The 19,461-nt window shown below is 50.1% G+C and overlaps 1 protein-coding gene across 10 annotated transcripts in view; it reads left to right on the forward strand.

Annotated features, from left to right (window-relative positions):
* The window catches only part of CEP112 (centrosomal protein 112), a 356,316-nt gene that overhangs the window by 301,577 nt on the left and 35,278 nt on the right, over positions 1-19,461 (forward strand). For 6 of the 10 annotated variants that reach the window (XM_070388925.1, XM_070388932.1, XM_070388928.1 and 3 more), the window contains 3 exons: positions 9,674-9,775; positions 12,888-12,952; positions 13,969-14,547. In XM_070388925.1, the coding sequence (XP_070245026.1) occupies positions 9,674-9,775; positions 12,888-12,952; positions 13,969-13,972 (171 nt within the window). In that variant the 3' untranslated portion in view covers positions 13,973-14,547. Of the gene's footprint in view, positions 1-9,673; positions 9,776-12,887; positions 12,953-13,968; positions 14,548-19,461 lie in introns of those variants that run through there. The other 4 variants (XM_070388926.1, XM_070388927.1, XR_011467850.1 and 1 more) reach the window with 3 other exon arrangements.

The following is a 19,461-nucleotide window of genomic DNA, read 5'->3' on the forward strand; positions in this document are numbered from 1 at the left end:
TCTGATTGCTTAACTACAAACTGAGGGTTTTCCAGGTTGGGGATCGGAGTTATGAGAAGAAAACTGCTGAAATACAAGTCCCTGGGGTGACAAGGGCCCCTGGGTGTGGGCAGGAGGTTCCAGACCTAGAGTCGCACTTACTGTGCGTGTTGGACACTCCACACACCTGGAGGCCCCAGCCGGTCAAGAGCAAGGCCCCATGTGAGAACTGTTTACTAATCAAAAATAAAATTTCCTAAATGGGCTCGTCACCAACTTTTATTTTATTGAAATGCAGTGACGTCCCTAAGTGTCCTGGGTGCAGGGCCCCGTCTGAAGGGCAGGGAGCTGCCGGGCAGACCTTCCCAGGCGGAGGGAGACCCTGGAGGGCCCGGCCGCGTGGCCTCTGATGCTGCCTCCATCTTCGAGGTTCTGCAGGTTTATCCTCAGTGTTCACATATCAGAGCTCATCTTCATCCCCTTTCCATGTTGTTTGGATGGATGAAATTTAACACAGACCTTAAATATCAATAACCTCAGATATGCAGGCAACACCACCCTTATGGCAGAAAGCAAAGAGGAGCTAAAGAGGCTCTTAATGAAAGTGAAAGAGGAGGGTGAAAAAGCTGGCTTAAAACTCAACATTCAAAAAACTAAGATCATGGCATCCGGTCCCATCACTTCATGGCAAACAGATGGGGAAACAGTGGAAACAGTGACAGACTTTATTTTCTTGGGCTCCAAATCACTGCAGATGGTGACTGCAGCCATGAAATTAAAAGATGCTTGCTCCTTAGAAGAAAAGCTATGACCAACGTAGACAGCACGTTGCAAAGCAGAGACATGACTTTGCCAACAAAGGTCCGTCTAGTCAAAGCTATGGTTTTTCCAGTAGTCATGTATGGATGTGAGAGTTAGACCATAATGAAGGCTGAGTGCCAAAGAATTGATGCTTTTGAACTGTGGTGTTGGAGAAGAGTCTTGAGAGTCCCTTGGACCGCAAGGAGATCAAACTAGTCAATCCTAAAGGAAATCAGTCCTGAATATGCATTGGAAGGACTGATGCTGAAGCTGAAACTCCAATACTTTGGCCACCTGATTCAAAGAACCTACTCATTGGAAAAGACCCTGATGCTGGGAAGGAGTGAGGGCAGGAGGAGAAGGGGATGACAGAGGATGAGATGGTTGGATGGCAACACCGACTCAATGGACATGAGTTTGAGTAAACTCCGGGAGTTGATGATGGACAGGAAAGCCTGGCATGCTGCGGTCCATAGGATTGCAAAGAGTTGGATATGACTGAGCGACTGAACTGAACTGTTCCTAGAATTAATGACCACCCAAATCCTCAGTGATTTTAGTCACAGTTTTAGTCAATCCTATAACAGATACCAACTCAGAAAATACTGCTTTATTCCCCCACCCGTTGCCCTGAAACTGTGGCCACTCTGCAGTTCCCTGGGCTTCTCCACTTGGCTCCCTGGACGTTCTCCTAAGCTTGTTCAGCCACTTGCCTCCTGGACTTCTGGGCTTCAGTTCTGTCAGGTTGGATTTAAATCACGGTTAAGGCTCAGTGGGCCCGTCTTTGTCCTCCACTTAAGAAGTATTATAGAGGTCATGACACCGGTATAAAGAAGTGACTCCAGCGTCTCATTCCTAGAGGCAGCGCCGGGCGTGGGTTCCCCCCGAGGCTGCAGCCCAGCCCGCCCTGCGTGCCACAGGTGCCCGGAACCAGCCATGCGCTCTGGGTGCTTCCGGGCCAGCGGTGCAAGACCAGATGGGAAGTATTTCCCAGACACTCCTCTGACTCCACGTGACATTCCCCTCAGACCGGGTGACCATTCTTAAAGAATACCCTGAGGATCCAAAGAAGGAATTACTGGCTGTGCTTGGTTCACGTGAAGTCTGTGATGAGGGGAGGGAGTGCAGAGGAACGAGAGCCTGGGGCTGGCCTCCGAACTGCTCATTCGGGAGAGCTCAGGAGTGAGTGCGCCTCCCTTCATCGCTGGGAGCTCGCAGTGTTTGTTACAAGTGCTTTAGCGTGAAAACAGAGGCGACCACTGGAATTTCTCTCACGAAACCAGTTGGTGGTTTGGGGAGATCGGGCACGGCTTGCTGCGAGAGGACCCGCCCTTCAGTCGCGGCTCTTCGTCAGTTGGTACCTTGCTTGCAGCAGCAGGAGCCACAGAGACCACTCAGCCCTCCACTTGAGCTCCGTGAACCAGGGGCATTTTCTGTGCACATCTCCGCCAGGCGGGTCCCGGGCAGGCCGCTGGCCATCCACCAGCGAGTGGGCTGCTGGGCACGACAGTCTCTCATCAGTGAAGGCGTGTGGGCAAGGCCCCGACGGTGCCCACAGAAGCCAGGAGCAGAGCGGGGCTGCCGAGGCCACAGTGCGAATTTGTAGCTGACCCCATCAAGACTGTGTGTGTGTGTGTGTGTGTGTGTGTGTGTGTGTGTGTGGTGGTGTTGTTGTTGTTTACTCTCTGCAGCCTCTGGTGAAGAAAGCAGGCTGCAGCGGGTGCCCGGAGCTGGAGTCTGGCCCAGAGGACCGGTGGAATGAGAGCGTCCAGTCTGGCTGAATCAGCGAGAGAGATGGGGGAGCACTCCCCCTTACTGGGAGCAGGGACACTAGGTGGGCAAGGAGGCTGGCGATGGCGGCGGCTCGGTCAGGCTGAGCCCCCCGGGCCATCAGCCGGCACCACATCGTCACCGGGCATCCTTGTCCCCTGCTGGGCGGCCGGGCTAGCTCGTCATCAGGCGCACAGTCCAGGCCCTGGCAGTTTTCACGTAATCCAGTAGAAATAGCTGCTTGAAACTCATACTGGTTTAAACAATGAGAATGTTTTGTTCCGTGTAACTGAGATGCAGCGCTGGCTTCAAGGGAGGCCTAATCCAATTACTCAAGTTATGTGACCAGAAGCCAGGGGCTCGCACTCCGTTTTGAGGCTGTTTCCTTATTGTTGGCTCCGTTCTCGGCAAGTTCTCTTCCTCGTGGTTGCGGAACAACGGCGAGCAGCTCCTGGCCTGCACTTCCAGGCTCAAACCACAGAAGAGGAAGCGCCTGTCCCAGCAGCTCCTGTGTCACAGCCCGCACTCCATCCTGGCTGGACTTCGAACAGTGGGCAATGCCAGGCCGCCCAAATGGGGTTAATGAAGCTGGCCCCTCCCAGGTCCCGAGGTCTGAAGACAGGGCTGAGCTCGGGAGAAAAATCCAGCTGCTTCCACATTCTGGGCCTCAGACCCCAGGTCCTTCCTGTCCTTACCTATTGTCCCAGCAGTGGGGGAGGGCCCGGCTTGCCAGGGAGCCAGAGGGCCAGGGGCCAGCAGAGCAGGCATGGAAAAGCCTGTGATGTGGCAACAGAAGTCACTGAAATCAAGGAGGCATTATGGAAAGATTTTCTCAAAGTTGGGGGTGGGGAAAGCATTCTGTAATGCAGGGTAAAATAGTTTCTTTATTCTAAAATCTCAGACTTGTTGCTGCCAAAGTGAAAGTGAAAGTCACTCAGTCATGTCCAACTCTTTGCAACCCCATGTTCTATACAGTCCATGGAATTCTCCAAGTCAGAAGACTGGAGTGGGTAGCCTTTCCCTTCTCCAGGGGAATCTTCCCAACCCAGGGATCAAACCCAGGTCTCTCGCATTGCAGGTGGATTGTTTACCAGCTTAGCCACAAGGGGAGCCCAAGAATATTGGAGTGGGTAGCCTATCCCTTCTCCAGGGGATCTTCCCAACCCATGAATCAAACCAGGCTCTCTTGCATTGCAGGTGGACTGTTTACCACTGAGCTAGCAGAGAAGCCCAAGGTCAGTGTTAAATTCATGGGCAAGATACAGGGCAGGGAGGGAACTGCCCGGAAGTCTCAGGCACTACTCGAGCTGCCCAGAGAGACGCTCCTGAGAGCAGCCACCGATGGTCGCAAATAAAGCAAGCACGCACCTCAGAACTCCGTCCGAGGAAGAGAAGACCCTGCTGTTTGTCTTCACATATAGATAAGGTAGTGAAGTTTTCACCATAGTATGTTGTACTGTAAGGACCAATGAACAGGCAGAAGGGCCATGTGAAGCCCTGTCAGTCATCTCATCACACACAGCGTTCAGGGTCTTTATTTCTAATTTTAGAGAGTGATGTTCCTCCATCACTGAAGTCAAGAAAAAGACTGTGCCGCCAAGGATGGAGCAGCCCGCTGCCCCCAGCACTGGTAGACAGCTTTCTTCTTTGTCGTTTTTACTCTCCACAGTGAGTTCTTCTCAGACGTCATCTGAATATGTTTCTAGATCTCAGTACATTTTTAATACAAACAAAATCTTCCTGCTCTTGATTTGACCTTTGTTGGCTTGGTGTGTTTTAAAGAAGATGTGGGCAACAGTTTTATGAAGAATGCGCAGAGACATTCGTGGAGAAGCACACTGGTGAGAATAACGATGAGGAAGACAAGGCGTCTCCTTCCTCATCGACCAGCACACGAGCTCCTCTTTCTGTGCTGAGTCTTAGGGTCGTGTGGGTTTTGTCTGAGCCAGGAGCAGCACACGCAAGGCTTTTAAAGGGAGTTTAACCAGACTGTTCCTAACAGAAATTCTACTCTCACGTCTGTCCAAATGGACCAAGCCAAGGTACTGATTTATCCAATCTGTAAAAACAGAAACTGCAGCCTCTTTTTTTTTTTTTTTTTTTTTGCCACAGTTCAGTTCAGTTCAGTCGCTCAGTCTTTTCCGACTCTTTTCAACCCCATGAATCGCAGCACGCCAGGCTTCCCTGTCCATCACCAACTCCCAGAGTCCACCCAGATTCACGTCCATCGAGTCAGTGATGCCATCCAGCCATCTCATCCTCTGTCATCCCCTTCTCCTCCTGCCCCCAATCCCTCCCAGCATCAGAGTTTTTTCCAATGAGTCAACTCTTCACATGAGGTGGCCTAAGTACTGGAGTTTCAGCTTTAGCATCATTCCTTCCAAAGAAATCTCAGGGCTGATCTCCTTCAGAATGGATTGGTTGGATCTCCTCGCAGTCCAAGGGACTCTCAAGAGTCTTCTCCAACACCACAGTTCAAAAGCATCAATTCTTTGGCCCTCAGCCTTCTTCACAGTCCAACTCTCACATCCATACATGACCACAGGAAAAACCATAGCCTTGACTAGACGAACCTTTGTCGGCAAAGTAATGTCTCTGCTTTTGAATATGCTATCTAGGTTGGCCATAACTTTCCTTCCAAGGAGTAAGTGTCTTTTAATATCATGGCTGCAGTCACCATCTGCAGTGATTTTTGAGCCCAGAAAAATACAGTCTGACAATGTTTCCACTGGATCCCCATCTATTTCCCATGAAGTGATGGGACCAGATGCCATGATCTTCGTTTTCTGAATGTTGAGCTTTAAGCCAACTTTTTCACTCTCCACTTTCACTTTCATCAAGAGGCTTTTTAGTTCCTCTTCACTTTCTGCCATAAGGGTGGTGTCATCTGCATATCTGAGGTTATTGATATTTCTCCTGGCAATCTTGATTCCAGCTTGTGCTTCTTCCAGCCCAGCGTTTCTCATGATGTACTCTGCATATAAGTTAAATACACAGGGTGACAATATACAGCCTTGATGAACTCCGTTTCCTATTTGGAACCAGTCTGTTGTTCTATGTCCAGTTCTAACTGTTGCTTCCTGACCTGCATACAGATTTCTCAAGAGGCAGGTCAGGTGGTCTGGTATTCCCATCTCTTTCAGAATTTTCCACAGTTTATTGTGACAGTCAAAGGCTTTGGCATAGTCAATAAAGCAGAAATAGGTGTTTTTCTGGAACTCTCTTGCTTTTTCCATGATCCAGCGAATGTTGGCAATTTGATCTCTGGTTCCTCTGCCTTTTCTAAAACCAGCTTGAACATCAGGAAGTTCACGTTTCACATATTGCTGAAGCCTGGCTTGAAGAATTTTGAGCATTACTTTACTAGCATGTGAGATGCGTGCAATTGTGTGGTAGTTTGAGCATTCTTTGGCATTGCCTTTCTTTGGGATTGGAATGAAAACTGACCTTTTCCAGTCCTGTGGCCACTGCTGAGTTTTCCAAATGTGCTGGCATATTGAGTGCAGCACTTTCACAGCATCATCTTTCAGGATTTGAAATAGCTCAACTGGAATTCCATCACCTCCACCAACTTTGTTCATAGTGATGCTTTCTAAGGCCCACTTGACTTCACATTCCAGGATGTCTGGCTCTAGGTCAGTGATCACACCATATGATTATCTGGGTCATGAAGATCTTTTTTGTACAGTTCTTCTGTGTATTCTTGCTACCTCTTAATATCTTCTGCTTCTGTTAGGTCCATACCATTTCTGTCCTTTATCGAGCCCATCTTTGTATGAAATGTTCCTTTGGTATCTCTGATTTTCTTGAAGAGATCTCTAATCTTTCCCATTCTGTTGTTTTCCTCTATTTCTTTGCAGTGATCGCTGAGGAAGGCTTTCTTATCTCTCCTTGCTATTCTTTGGAACTCTGCATTCAGATGCTTATATCTTTCCTTTTCTCCTTTGCTTTTTGCTTCTCTTCTTTTCACAGCTATTTGTAAGTCCTCCCCAGACAGCCATTTTGCTCTTTTGCATTTCTTTTTCATGGGGATGGTCTTGATCCCTGACTCCTATACAATGTCACGAATGTCCGTCCATAGTTCATCAGGCACTCTATCTATCAGATGTAGGCCCTTAAATCTATTTCTCACTTCCACTGTATAATCATAAGGGATTTGATTTAGATCATACCTGAATGGTCTAGTGGTTTTCCCTCCTTTCTTCAATTTAAGTCTGCATTTGGCAATAAGGAGTTCATGATCTGAGCCACAGTCAGCTCCTGGTCTTGTTTTTCCTGAATGTATAGAGCTTCTCCATCTTTGGCTACAAAGAATATAATCAATCTGATTTCGGTGTTGACCATCTGGTGATGTCCATGTGTAGAGTCTTCTCTTGTGTTGTTGGAAGAGGGTGTTTGTTATGACCAGTGCATTTTCTTGGCAAAACTATTAGTCTTTGCCCTGCTTCATTCTGTACTCCAAGGCCAAATTTGCCTGTTACTCCAGGTGTTTCTTGACTTCTTACTTTTGCATTCAGGACCTTAGTTCCCCTACCAGGGATCAAACCCTCAGCAGTGAAAGTGCAGATTCCAAACCACTGGACCACCAGGGAAGCCACCAGAACCCCAGCCTGTCTTAAAAGCCTGAAGGTGGACTGCCCTCTGGCCCCCATTTCCTGTCTCATCTGGCACAGGTGTGGTGCTGGTCACAGGAGCCCGGCTGTGTGTCTTTGGGTGTGTTCTGCTTCCTGTGGACTCCAGCCCATGTTAAGAGGTTGGCAAAGGTGCCTTTTGCTGTTTTTCAGTCACTCAGTTGTCTCTGACTCTTTCAGACCCCATGACTGTAGCCCACCAGGCTTCTCTGTCCATGGGTTTTCCCAGGCAAGAATACTGGAGTGGGTTGCCGCGCTCTCCTTGAGGTGAGATGAAATGATAGGTTTAGTCAAAGGGTGCTGCGGAAGCAACAGTGAATCACGGCGGCTGCGCTCACTCCCCACCTCAACATCCAGAAAAGTCGCTCCCATTCAGAAATGAAATTTTCACTTTTTTTAAGAGAAAGGAGTTAGCATAAGATCCTTGCTAGATTGAAAGAGAAAGAAAATAAGCAAAAATCAAATTAGAACATAGACCAAGTGGGAAATTACCCAAGAAGAAGGGAAAAGGTTCAGACAAATTACAGTTCTTTGAAACAAATAGTTCTTCATAATGCCAAAGCATTTAAAGAATACACTGCTATGCCTCTGTCTTTCTGAGACAGAAATTGGACAGGATCGTTTTTATACACCGCCAAGATGTGTTTCACATGGACAGGTTGTGGGCAGACACTGCCAACAAGAAGGGACAGAGAAACTAGAGCAAACGTGAGCCATTTTAAAGGCGGTCCGCCAGGGCTCCCCTGGTAGCTCAGCGGGAGAGAATCTGCCTGCCAACACAGGGCGAGGAGACACAGCTTCAATCCCTGGTCTGGGAAGATCCCGCATACCACGAGAGCAACTAAGCCCGTGGGTCAGAACTACTCTAGAGCCCAGCAGCCTCACCTGCTGAGCCCGTGTGCATAGAGCCCCTGCTCAGCAACGAGAAGCCAGTCAATGAGACGCCCACACACCGCACCTGGAGAATAGACCCTGCTCGCCACAACTAGGGAATGCCCTCGAGGCAGTGAAGACCCAGCACAGGCAAAAATAAATACATACAATTGTTTTGTAAAATAAAAAAGAGTAGTAGCTCAGAATTCCAGAGCCAGCGTTGAGTGATAGAAAAAAACAGTCAATGTCCCGTAGCCTGTGAGGCCGGCTGAGGCTGCCCCTAAGGTCTGACTTACAAGTCCTGTGTTTTTCCTGCTGTTTGCCTTTCATTTCAGTCAGTTGACAGATGTTACTATTGGACTTAAGTCCAAGAAGATAAAGTGGGAAGAATCAAACATTTCATCAGTGGGGAAGATCATTTTCATCCTTTTTCTTTTCCCTGTGGATATAAATCACAAGATTATAACATACCTCAAAAAACTTTGCCAAAAATTTAAAAACTTACATTCAAGAACACTTGCAATAGGACTTGAGTGGGAAGTAAAATAAACTATTAGAGCACATTTCTTCCTTAATTTAGTCTAGTGTAAGAGACTGTTGGAATTAAAGGCTAGCAGTTTTAACATACTCAAGAAGTCCATTGACTTGTCTAACTGAACTCAGCTGCACTTACTTTCATAGTCAGGTGCCTGTTCCCAGGTGTGTCCAATGAATCGTCTGTGGGGTACACTGCAATTCAGCTTTAATATTCACCTAAGTCCCCACAACACATGCAACAAATTTTCAAATTCCACAGCATCTCAGACTAGGAGAAAGGAATAGACAGAGCTGGAGAAAGACAGCAGGAAGGACAATTGCACTCAGACTCACACACAGACACGCCTCTCCATCCTGCTCGGACACAGGCTCCCAGACTGTCCTCCACACACAGACACACCTCTCCATCCTGCTCAGACACAGGCTCGCAGACTTCCCTCCACCTTCGGTGCCTGTTTGTAGCTTGACGAGCCCAGTGGCCACGCGTTAGCAGAATAAGACCTGGATGCATTCTAGAGGCAGTGGGAAACTCGTGAATCAGACACACTCGTGGTGCCGAGGGTGCTGCGCCCTGGTCCACGTGTCCGGGGGCACTTGGAGACGTGGCTGTGCAGGTTTTGCTTCCCTTGTATCTTCATAATCACGTGACGGTACCAAGCACCCAGGTGCCGAGACAGCGTGGGGGAGTGTCTGAGCCGCCTGACCACGCACTACGGGTCATCCTCACACACAGCATAGCAGGACCACCATCCACTCCCCAAATGAGAAGAGGATGTAGGATTAGCATCGTGTGTGCATCGTGAGAGCAGAGGACAAGTGTTTTCCTTACTTAGTGCTGAAAACTGTGCTAACAAGGATTTTAGCGAAACAAAATGCTGTTGCAGGGACTGCCTCCCGCAGACTCTGCAGGACGACTGGGTACCTTTTCAGTTTGTGACTGCGTTGCCCCATATCACATGCCAGCTGCCTGGCTTCTGACCTCATGTAACAAACTTACCTTTGTAATGATATTTTTCTGTGATTTCTTAAATTCAAACCAGTCATTTCTGTGGTTAAAAAAAATTGCTGTTTTTTCACTCTAGATAACTTACATACGACAAGAGTATGAAACAAAATTTAAAGGGTTGATGCCAGCATCTCTAAGACAAGAACTTGAAGACACCATCTCCTCCCTAAAGTCACAGGTAATGCCTAGAATTCAGGAGCGTCCTGCAGGCTCAGGTGGCTGCACGTTTTAATTAATAAGCTTCTTCTGAACTGGTACCAGAAATCAGTGCAGTGTCGTGGAATAACCTGGTGCCAGGGTGAAGTGTTTTGTGTTTTGGGGAGGTTTTAGAATTTTTCTGACCATTTTAAGAACTCTCTGCTTGATAAGACTTTCTTGAAAGCATCCTTGAAATTGAAAAGTTCAGTTATGGTTTCTTTTATTTACAATCCACATTCCAATACAGACTCACCCTTTTATTCTTGGTACCAGGCCTGAAATGCAATCACTTAGCACGTTGCTAACTTCTTACGATGTAAATGTGTGAAGAAGTAAAAAACAGGGCTAAGTGTTTTTATTCTGATGTATTTTATATGATTATTAGAGATAAGATGCATTTTAAGATCAAAGCAGGGTAATGACATGGTATTCAAACAATTTGGTTAAAGATTTCTGCTGAAACATGTAATTCTTGGTAGTTTATAAAAAATAAAATTGACTTCAGTTTTGATACTAAAACTTCCTGGTCTTCCCTGTGGCTCAGTGGTAAAGAATCCACCTGCCAGTGCAGCAGACTCAGGTTCGATCCCTGGGTTGGGAAGGTCCCCTGAAGGAGGGCAGGGCAACCCACTCCAGCATTCTTGCCTGGAGAATCTCATGGACAGAGGAGCCTGGTGGGCTGCAGTCCATGGGCTCGAAAAGACTCGAATATGACTTAGTGGCTGAGTGTGAGTGCAAAACACTTCCTACATAAGTTTTCTCTAAAACACGTTTTATAAATTGCTGTATATATTTTATAGATACATAATTTTTTAGATTTTAGATGGGTACTTTTTTAAAAATCAAATGTTTTAACTCAGTATGAGAAAGAGTTCACATATTCCCATTTCTAAAACACTTAAGACATACTTTTTTTTTCCTGGAGAAGCTCTGCAAGAGAAAAAATCCTCTGCTTTCTGTGCCAAGAACAGTGCCTGCCACAGAGAAGGTGCCCAGTACATGTATTTACAAAGAAAACCGATAACCCAGTTTAAGGCCACTCGCATTGTCTGTTTACATGTGAGGGGCGGATGCGTGGCGCATGACAGCTGTGCCTCTTCTGCTCCCTCAGTAAAAGCCTCTTAGCTGAAATGAGAAGCCCATTACATCCATCCTTGTGCTACGGTTAGCTCCCACTTCTGGAGCTAAGGAGTACTCACGCCTACCAACAAAAACCGACGTGGCGGGAGAGGGCTAACCTAGAAGGGGCTGCACGCACGCTCAGTCTCTCAGTTGTGGCCGACTCCTCGACCCCGTGGACGGCAGCCCTCCAGGCTCCCCCGTCCCTGGGATTCTCCAGGCAAGAACACTGGAGTGGGTTGCCCTGCCCTCCTCCAGGGGATCTTCCGCACCCAAGGATCAAACGCGCGTCTCCTGTGTTACAGGTGGATTCTTTCCCCCTGAGCCACCGGGGAAGCCCTTAGAGAGGGTTCCTTCATCTTTATTTACGTGAAAAGCTCTCCTTCAGGTGCGGTTCTCCCTTAACTGCGTAGGAGCCCTTCCTTGGGGCCGGCTGTGTGGGACGTAGCACCTTCAGAGGAGTTGTTGTTTTAGAAAGACAGAAATCTGATATCCACCTGCAGGGCTTCTGTTATCATTCGTATCAGTCACTGTAACAGAAGCGCTTCAGCTCCTAAAACTGGACGTTGACCCAGAAGGTGAGGGCTGTCAGCTGCATGCGGCCCCGAGTCAGCAGCTGCACAGCAGAGTCCCAGGCCGGGTAGGGGGGAGATTCGGTTTGAAAGCACCGGTGCCCGTGTTTGTGAAAATTGTTGGAATTCCAATCCCAAAGCACGGTGGGGGCAGGGAGGTGGACGGCCGTGGACCTCGTGAACTGTCCCGGGGCACGCTAGAGCAACAGGTAGACTTGCGACCAGGGGGAGGCGTGCACCCCTCTAGATGAGCCCTACATGCTGCTCCTGCAGGCAGGCTTTCTGCTTTGCCAGCTGGCCTCTCCTGCGTAACTGTGGCTCAGGAGCCACCATCACCATGGTTTCCGTTCAGACCAGGGACGAGAGCACACAGTTCCGAAGTGATCGGAAGCCACCGACTCTGATTGCGTTCAGCAGCGATGTCGGTCATCAGAAAACCACTCGAGCGCTTGCATACAGTGCCTTTGAGCTTCCACCTGACGCAGGTGGCTTTAATCGTGCAGCAGCAGAGCCGGAGCTTTGCGCTTCGGGACCCCTCGGCCGCGCCCTGCAGGCCTGGGGGCAGCTCAGGTCCCCGCGCCCCTCGCCCCGGCTCCACTGGCGGGCTGTCAGGGCAGGGGTCACGGGCGGTACCGGCCTAGAGCTCAGTACTAGGCACCTGCCCCAGATTCAGTCGCTTCATGACATCTCATGACCTTGGCAAGTGGCTGTCGTTCACCCCAGTTCACAGGTGAGCGTCAGAAGCAAAAAGGACTTTCTAGAGCCGTGGGAGCCACGCCAGGAACTGAGCCCAAGTTGGCCTGATCCAAGCACAGTGCACAGCATAGCACGGCCTCTGCAGCCCCGGGGGCAGACGGCAGTCTCGGCAGGCGGCAGTTTGCTTCCCTCTCACTCGTTCCTTCTGTCAGCAGCCGGGGGTGCCAGCCATGTCTCTGCCCTGAAAAGGAGACGGGGGCACACAGGTGCTCCAGCACCACCCGCCCCACACAGAAGGGCTCTTGTACAGGCAGCTGGATCAGTGCTAACAGAGCAGGAGAACACAGAGGCGAGGCCGCTGACCAGCTCGCAGGCAGAGGCAGCGAGGTGGGCAGGGGCCGAGACCCTGAGCCCAGGACTGGGCCATGTGCAGGAGGCCTGTGTCAAGGCCAGGGATCAGGACGTGGGGCGGAAAGCGGTGATGGAAGAGGCAGAGACAAAGCCGCCAGGGCGGGCCGGCCCCCTCATCTCTGCAGCCTCTGATGGCTTCCGGGGGGGAGGTGGGGGCGAGGAGGTGGATGTGGTCAAATGTGGAGCCACAGCATCAGGTTCCCAGGGGCCTGTGTTTCACCCAGGGGTCAGCAACCCTCCCGTGTCGCTGAGGAAACCCCCCGCGCCTCCTCTCACCCAGGGCCTCTTTTCCAGGTTAACTTCCTGCAGAAGCGGGCGTCTGTCCTACAGGATGAGCTGACCGCCTACCAAAGCAGAAGGTACGGCCGCCCGCGGGTCTCCTGACCAGTCAGTGCGTTTCACCAGGGAGGCTCCTGCCCGGGAGCTAGAGTCTTCATTAAAAGGCACAAACTTACCAGTGTTAGAGAAAGACCAATTTTTAGTGAAGAGCGTGTACTGGAGGAGCCCTCCCCCCACCGCAGCATCATCTTCATGCTCCATCAGCGCTATCAGCGAGGGTCAGCGGCCCCTGACGGGCCTGGGCTGCGGCGGGGTCAGGACGGGATGTGCTCCGCAAGCCCAGCTGCAGCTTAAGGAGCAGTTCTCCCTCCTGAGATGGTGGGCTGAACGCGGTCCTGGTCGCCCACCGCTTCAGGGCCCATGTCCCTTGAACTCAGCGTGGACACAGGAGCTCCAGGTCCCAGAGATAAAGGCTCAGTGACGTCACCGTGCTGGCCAGGACCCTGGTGACCCCAGGCCCCCGTTTCAGGGACGCAGGAGACCATTCTGGTCAAAGGTTCTCGAGATGTCGCTGACCTGGGTTGCATTTACCTGCCCCAACAGCCCTCCCCCTGTTCAATGAAAAGCTGAGCCATTTGGCATTGAATTAAAAGTAAAAACTCCGGAGATGCTGCCATACACGACTCCAGTAAACGACAGAGGCCTACTGTGCCACACAGGGGACTGTGTTCAGTGTCTCGCCACAGCCTCTAAGGGGAGAGGATCGCATATTCTCATAGGGGAAGAGGCGCACACACACACACACACCCCTAGATCAGTGTGCTATACAGCTGAAACAGTATTGTAAATCAGCTAGACTTCAATCGTTTTTTAAAAAGTGAAAACTTCGTGACTCGTTCACTTTTCAAAAGCTTCTGTTCCTTGGTATAGAGAGGACTTGATCCCTTCTGGGTGTTGACGATGAACAACATCAACACTGGTTTTGACATGAAGCAGCCCTCCCACCCCACATCCAGCTCCTCCTGAATTAGAGCATATGTGACTTCGGATGGGCCGGGACGCCAAGAAAGCCTTAACTCTGGGGTCTGCCTTTCAGGTGACCGTGTGGAGGCCCCCCGCGTCACCCTGGAGAGGGCGGTGGATCCAGCCGTCCCAGCTGCACCACAGATTTCTTCCAGCAGGTTTGAAGATTCGGATATTATTTCAGTAAACTGTGAGACCAGTGGCATTTTTTGATACTTAAATGTAATTAAGATCATAAAAACGTCCGTCACTCATACGGCAATGGCTGCTTTTGTGTGTCTGCCTATTTTTTTTTAATGTTCCTTTGTTTCCACTTTCCATATTTGTGTGCATTTGAGTGCGTCCTGAGAACTGCTGGTTTGGGAGAAAGAAATGAACCGTCGCAATGCCTCATGGATGCCTTTGCATAGAATTTACCAGTTGCCACTGCTCCAGATCACGTTTGTAGCATGTCAGTGTTTTTAACGTGTTTGCATTATCTTCATGTTCATATATTATTAAACTATTATTTTGTACTTATCGATTTTATTTCTACATTTTTATTGCACCTCATATGCTAGACTAAAGATGACATGGTATTTTTTCTCTGGAAAATACTGACCATCTCAAATCGTGCTATGGGGAAAAAATATCTTATGTCAGGTCAAAGATCACATTCATACGTAGCGTGTTTCTTTAGAATAAAAATCGCTGAGTCAACTGACGTGAGTCCAAGTCCCTGTCATGTTGGTCTCCAATCTCATCTGGCCTCTAGAGGCAGAGTGGGGTACGACTTTTGTGTGGCAGCTGTGGTTTTACTGTTACCTGCTTGATCTCTGATTTTATGGCTGTGGTTTAATTATAACCTCAATGGATGCTCCTTACGGAAGCCTCCGAATGTTGAGATGAGTTGGGAGGCCGCTCAATACCCTGGCAAGTGATGGTGGAATGAGTTTGCCGGGTCCGCCCGCGGAGAGAATCTGGCGTTTTAGTGCCCGCCCAGAGGCCAGGAAGCAGCTCTGTACTCACAGGTCAGCCCCACCTTGCCGAGGAAATGCTGAACTGCAGAGGATGGGCACGTTCTCTTGGCTGCACTGTGGTGCGTGCCTCGGGCCCTCTGAGCCGCTGGAAAAATCTGGGCCGTGGGTGGGGCTGGAGTCATCTGGTTTACTGCGAAAGGACAGGGCAGGACGTTTATTTACAGTTTTTCAAATTCTTTTCTCTTTCCCACGCCCATCGTCATCGTCTGCTGCCTGAGGATTAATTACCGATTTTGTGCTGTGACTGAGACATGGGGATGATAAGGGAGCAGTAGATTTTACAGCTGCGTCCAAAGCCAGGCCCGGGTCAGCCTGACTGCTGCCTGCTGGCTGCGGGCGGTGAGCGGCCTCCAGCTCTTGCGCTGAACTGTCTCAGCTGGCACCTCGCTGCCTGCCGAGGTTCCCTGGCCCCTCCTCCAGGAACGCAAGTCTCTGTGCTCTGGACGCTCGGGTTTCCTTGCCTGTAAAATAAATGGTAGCACCGGCCTAAGGACTATTTGGGAAAAAGCGAAATAGTGTCAGGTGCTGTTACGACGACCTGACAAGGTAAGGCAGTTGGTACCAGACTGTGACTCAGTGCCCGGAAGGGACCATCGTGACACCATGATTGATTTTTAGTTCTGTCCGGACCGTGAACAGTGGGTTGACAGGCAGCAGGTTTCGTCAGGCAGGACGGTTATTAGCGGCTTGAAGTGAAAGCGCTTTGCTGATGGTGTTGTATGCTCGAGCCCGGATCCCACTCGGAGTATTTGTTCTCCATGAGTAAATATCAGTAGGTGTTTTGGAAAGTTGCCTGCTATTCTTTCTTTTTCTTATTTCAAGGGTTATGAAATTACAAACGCAGGTGGACCTTCGACATTACCCAGATCCTGTTTCGCTCTGGGAGTCAGCAGACTGAAACACTGGTCGGTTGGGTTCTGTGTGACAGGAATTAAGTGGCCGACACGAATGTTCCTGTGAACATTCTCTGATACAGGGAGGGAAAGACTGCGCTTAGCCCGTTGCAAATTCCTTGCTGAGGGGGGCACTCAGTATTTCCGTGGTTACTGGGAGAGGAGGTGAGTGCCCAGGGAATACATTAGGGACAGTGCGCCTCATTGTAAAGCCGTCTGAGATGTCATCCTTTCTTCTGTCTGGTGGAAGATCAACTGTTCATCACCGACACCGGATTCAGCTGCATTTCTGGGAGTTATTAGCGGCTCTGCACCTGAGCCAGGCATCTGTGCCCTTATACATCGACCCGCCGTCGTCAACAGGCAGGGCTGGCCACGCTGAGCAGAGCAAGGTTGTGGGGTCACCGTGTTGCTGGTGAGCACATCTGTCCAACGAGGGGTCGGCTGGAGAAGGGTTCACGTGAACGCCGGCCTCAGTCGTCAGCACGTGTCAGGGCTCGCTCTGACCCCCGTCTCCGCATCCCCGTAGTAAGCCACGTCAGGGCTCTGACCCCAGGTTTGGCAGTGTCCCTGCTCAACAATCAGCTCCCCAGACGGCAGCCACCCAGGGGCACCACAGAGAAAAAAGGGGATGAGAGGGAGGCGGCGGAGGCGGGCGGGCTTGCTTCTTAGCCTGCGCAAGGCTCGACTGTGGCCCGCGAGAGAGGGCTGGGGTCAAACCTCATCCCGGAGCAGCGCGAGGTGGCTGACTTGGCAGGACGGCACACACCCCTGCATGGCCTCGTTAAAGGCCTCAGCGGAGAGGGGCAGAGAGGGGGCCGTGAGCTGGAGCTGACAATTAGCAGTCTTCTCATTGAAGCACATTCCCATCTGCGGAAGGCAGGGCTGTCCTAGCTTTCTTTCCCAGAGTAAAAAGGAAAGGTAAAAACATCAAAAATGCGGGGGGAAGGTTTCAGAACACAAGGTCACCCTCATCCACAGTGGCCTTAAAAGAACTGTCTCCTCTCGGCTTTCCTATTTTGTTCAGAAAGTTCGTCCCTTTTAAGCCTTGTCATTAAAGGCGGTTTGCGCTTTAAAGTGGGTTATCAAAGGGTGTAGAAATTGCAAGTTACTGGGACTAAAATGCATGATCAATTTTGAGTCTGCTAACTACCACTCGCTTAGAATTGGCTGTGCTTCCATCCTGGCAGCCCCTTTGATAAAGCCAGGAAGAGATACATGGTTGGTCAATTCAAAGTAGGAAAAGCAGATAATTAGATGAAACTTTTGTTCAACTGCTGAAGTGCCTCTTAGATATGGAGGCTTGATTAGGAAGTAGAGGCATGGGCTGTAATCATATCTGAGAAGTAAAAGTTGAAGATCCCAGGTTTTGACCTGTGTTAACATTCTTCACTACAGTTTTAAGAACTGAATCAACCCTCAGATCATATTATTTCTTTCTCCATGGAGGAAGAAAAAGGCAACTTGAAACGTAAGATTGAAGGCGTTCTGAAATCTGGATCCTCACCAGTATCCACTGCAGGGGAAGCTCCCTTCTTCCAGACATTTCAGTTTTAAGCAAGATTTCCACCAGGCAAATGTTTTAAAGCCAAAGGCCCAAGATGTTCCCTTAGATTCTGTTGTTTTCAGAACTGAACTTAGTCTAGACATGAGGCTAATAGATACTCTTATACCCTCTTTGGGAGTCTACCACTCAAGAGAGTCTTACAGAGAACAGCTCGCTGGAAACAAAGACTCTATCACAGAGCAAAACAAGAGGGTTACCTGGTGAGAAGCCTGGTAGATTTATTAGCTAAATGGGCCTCCGTGAGTGAAACCACTCTGCCCACACTCCTTCACTCCAGCTAGAAAGAGGAGCTAGTTCCTAGGTGGGGTCTACAGATAAGCCATTTCCTTTAGGCAGCTCCCTTCACCAACTTGGGCCTCATGGCTCTAATCTAGGACACCAAGGGTGTTGACGTATATGCTCAGTCGCATCTGACTCTGTGACGCTATGGACTACAGCCCACCAGGCTCCCACTTCCTCCTCCAGGGGATCTTACCAACCCAGGGATTGAACCCAGGTCTCCTGCTTTGGCAGGCAGGTTCTTAACCACTGAGCCACCTGGGAAGCCCCACTGTCATGGGCACAACTAGACCAGTATTTCCCACGGGGCACCATTTCCGTCCTCTACTTCAGGGTCTCTCAAACCAGCATTCCTTCAAGCCCTGTCTGTACGACTGGTCTTCAGCTGTCAGATTCAGGAAACATCTCAGGCTCCGGCCCCCTCTGCAAGGTTCATGTTTACAGCACTGGCCGGTCACTCCTGCTTCCATGTAGTAAATAGTTACTGATCAGCTGCCATGTGCCAGGCCCAGCGGCTGAAGCACTGACATCGTCATCTCTCTGGTTGCTGAGGGTCAACCCGCTTGCCGAGGCCGTGGTCACAGGGGTCCCATGCAGGTGCAGTCAGCCGAGCCGCAGCCGTGGGAGGCTCCAGCCCTCGATGGGTCACTCTCCTGCAACTGTGAGGAGCCCTCAAGACAACCCCCCCACGAGAGACCACCACGGCACCAGGGCCATGTGCAGCCTGGGCTCAGAAAGGGCACAGCCTCGCTTCTGCCGGGTTCTGTCCCCAGAGCCAGAGGCAGAGGACAGAGACCTCGGCAAAGTCAGAGATTCCACGACCGTCTCCTTGGTGAAGAAACCCCCGCCCCAACTCTTTCACCTGGAATCTCCTAAAATGCTTGGATCCATGGAAGCGTTTTTCCATCGTCCGCATATTTTATTGTTTTAAGTTCTGTGAGACATTGATTAGAAAAGTGCAGGCCTAGGTGAGGACTTGAAAGTTCCTTCCTGTCCAAGAGTCCTGTTGATCTAGGTCGTATTTCTAGCCGCAGATTACGTGAGCGGTCTGGAGACACTGCTTGGGTCAGGAACATTTAGGGAGACCCCGTCTCCCTCTGTGACTCTATGGGAAGATGGTCGTGACCAGCGTTGACTGATTCTCCCAGTTCTCCTCTGTTTGGGGCTTGGAATGCAGGGCCTATTGTAATTATCTCAGCTAGTGTATCATTATAAGGCCCACCAAAACACAGACCCTGTGCTTAGCCTGGTTTTTCCTTCTTTCGTGGAAATACCGGGCACATGGAAGGATGTGGATATGATGAGCCTGCAAAGGAACATTTCCTGAGCCACAGACACTGACGAAGTGCTCGGGGAAGTGGGGCCCAGTCATCTGGATAAACAAACAATCAGCCTCCTGGTCGCCCGTCAGCCTTCTCGCCCCCACCAAGTCATCTCTGCTCATCCCACTCTTTCTAGCTGGTCCGCATCACTCCTCTCGGCCTGAACCTGGAGAGTGCGGGCAGCCGTAAACGTGTAAAACCCAGCCCAGCACGCACAGACATGAGGGGCGTCCCGCCCTGTCTGACTCTCCCCATCTCACTGACCGCTGCAGGTCACTGGACGATTCAGCCAAACTGGTGACCAGCATGTTTTGAAAAAAGTCAGAACTGTTGGTCTGAGTGGCGTTTAGCTCTGGCCTGCATGCAGGGCCTGTTTAAGGCTGGAAAGAAAAATAGAAACATCATTTCCTTCAGAAGAGGAAGTGTTCTCCTAACAGGCTAGCAAGGGTCCTGAGAACTTTGCATCTTTGCAGAAATGCCTTGGCG

Source organism: Bos mutus, chromosome 19 (genome assembly GCF_027580195.1).
Source record: "Bos mutus isolate GX-2022 chromosome 19, NWIPB_WYAK_1.1, whole genome shotgun sequence".
NCBI classification, from domain to species: Eukaryota; Metazoa; Chordata; class Mammalia; order Artiodactyla; family Bovidae; genus Bos; species Bos mutus.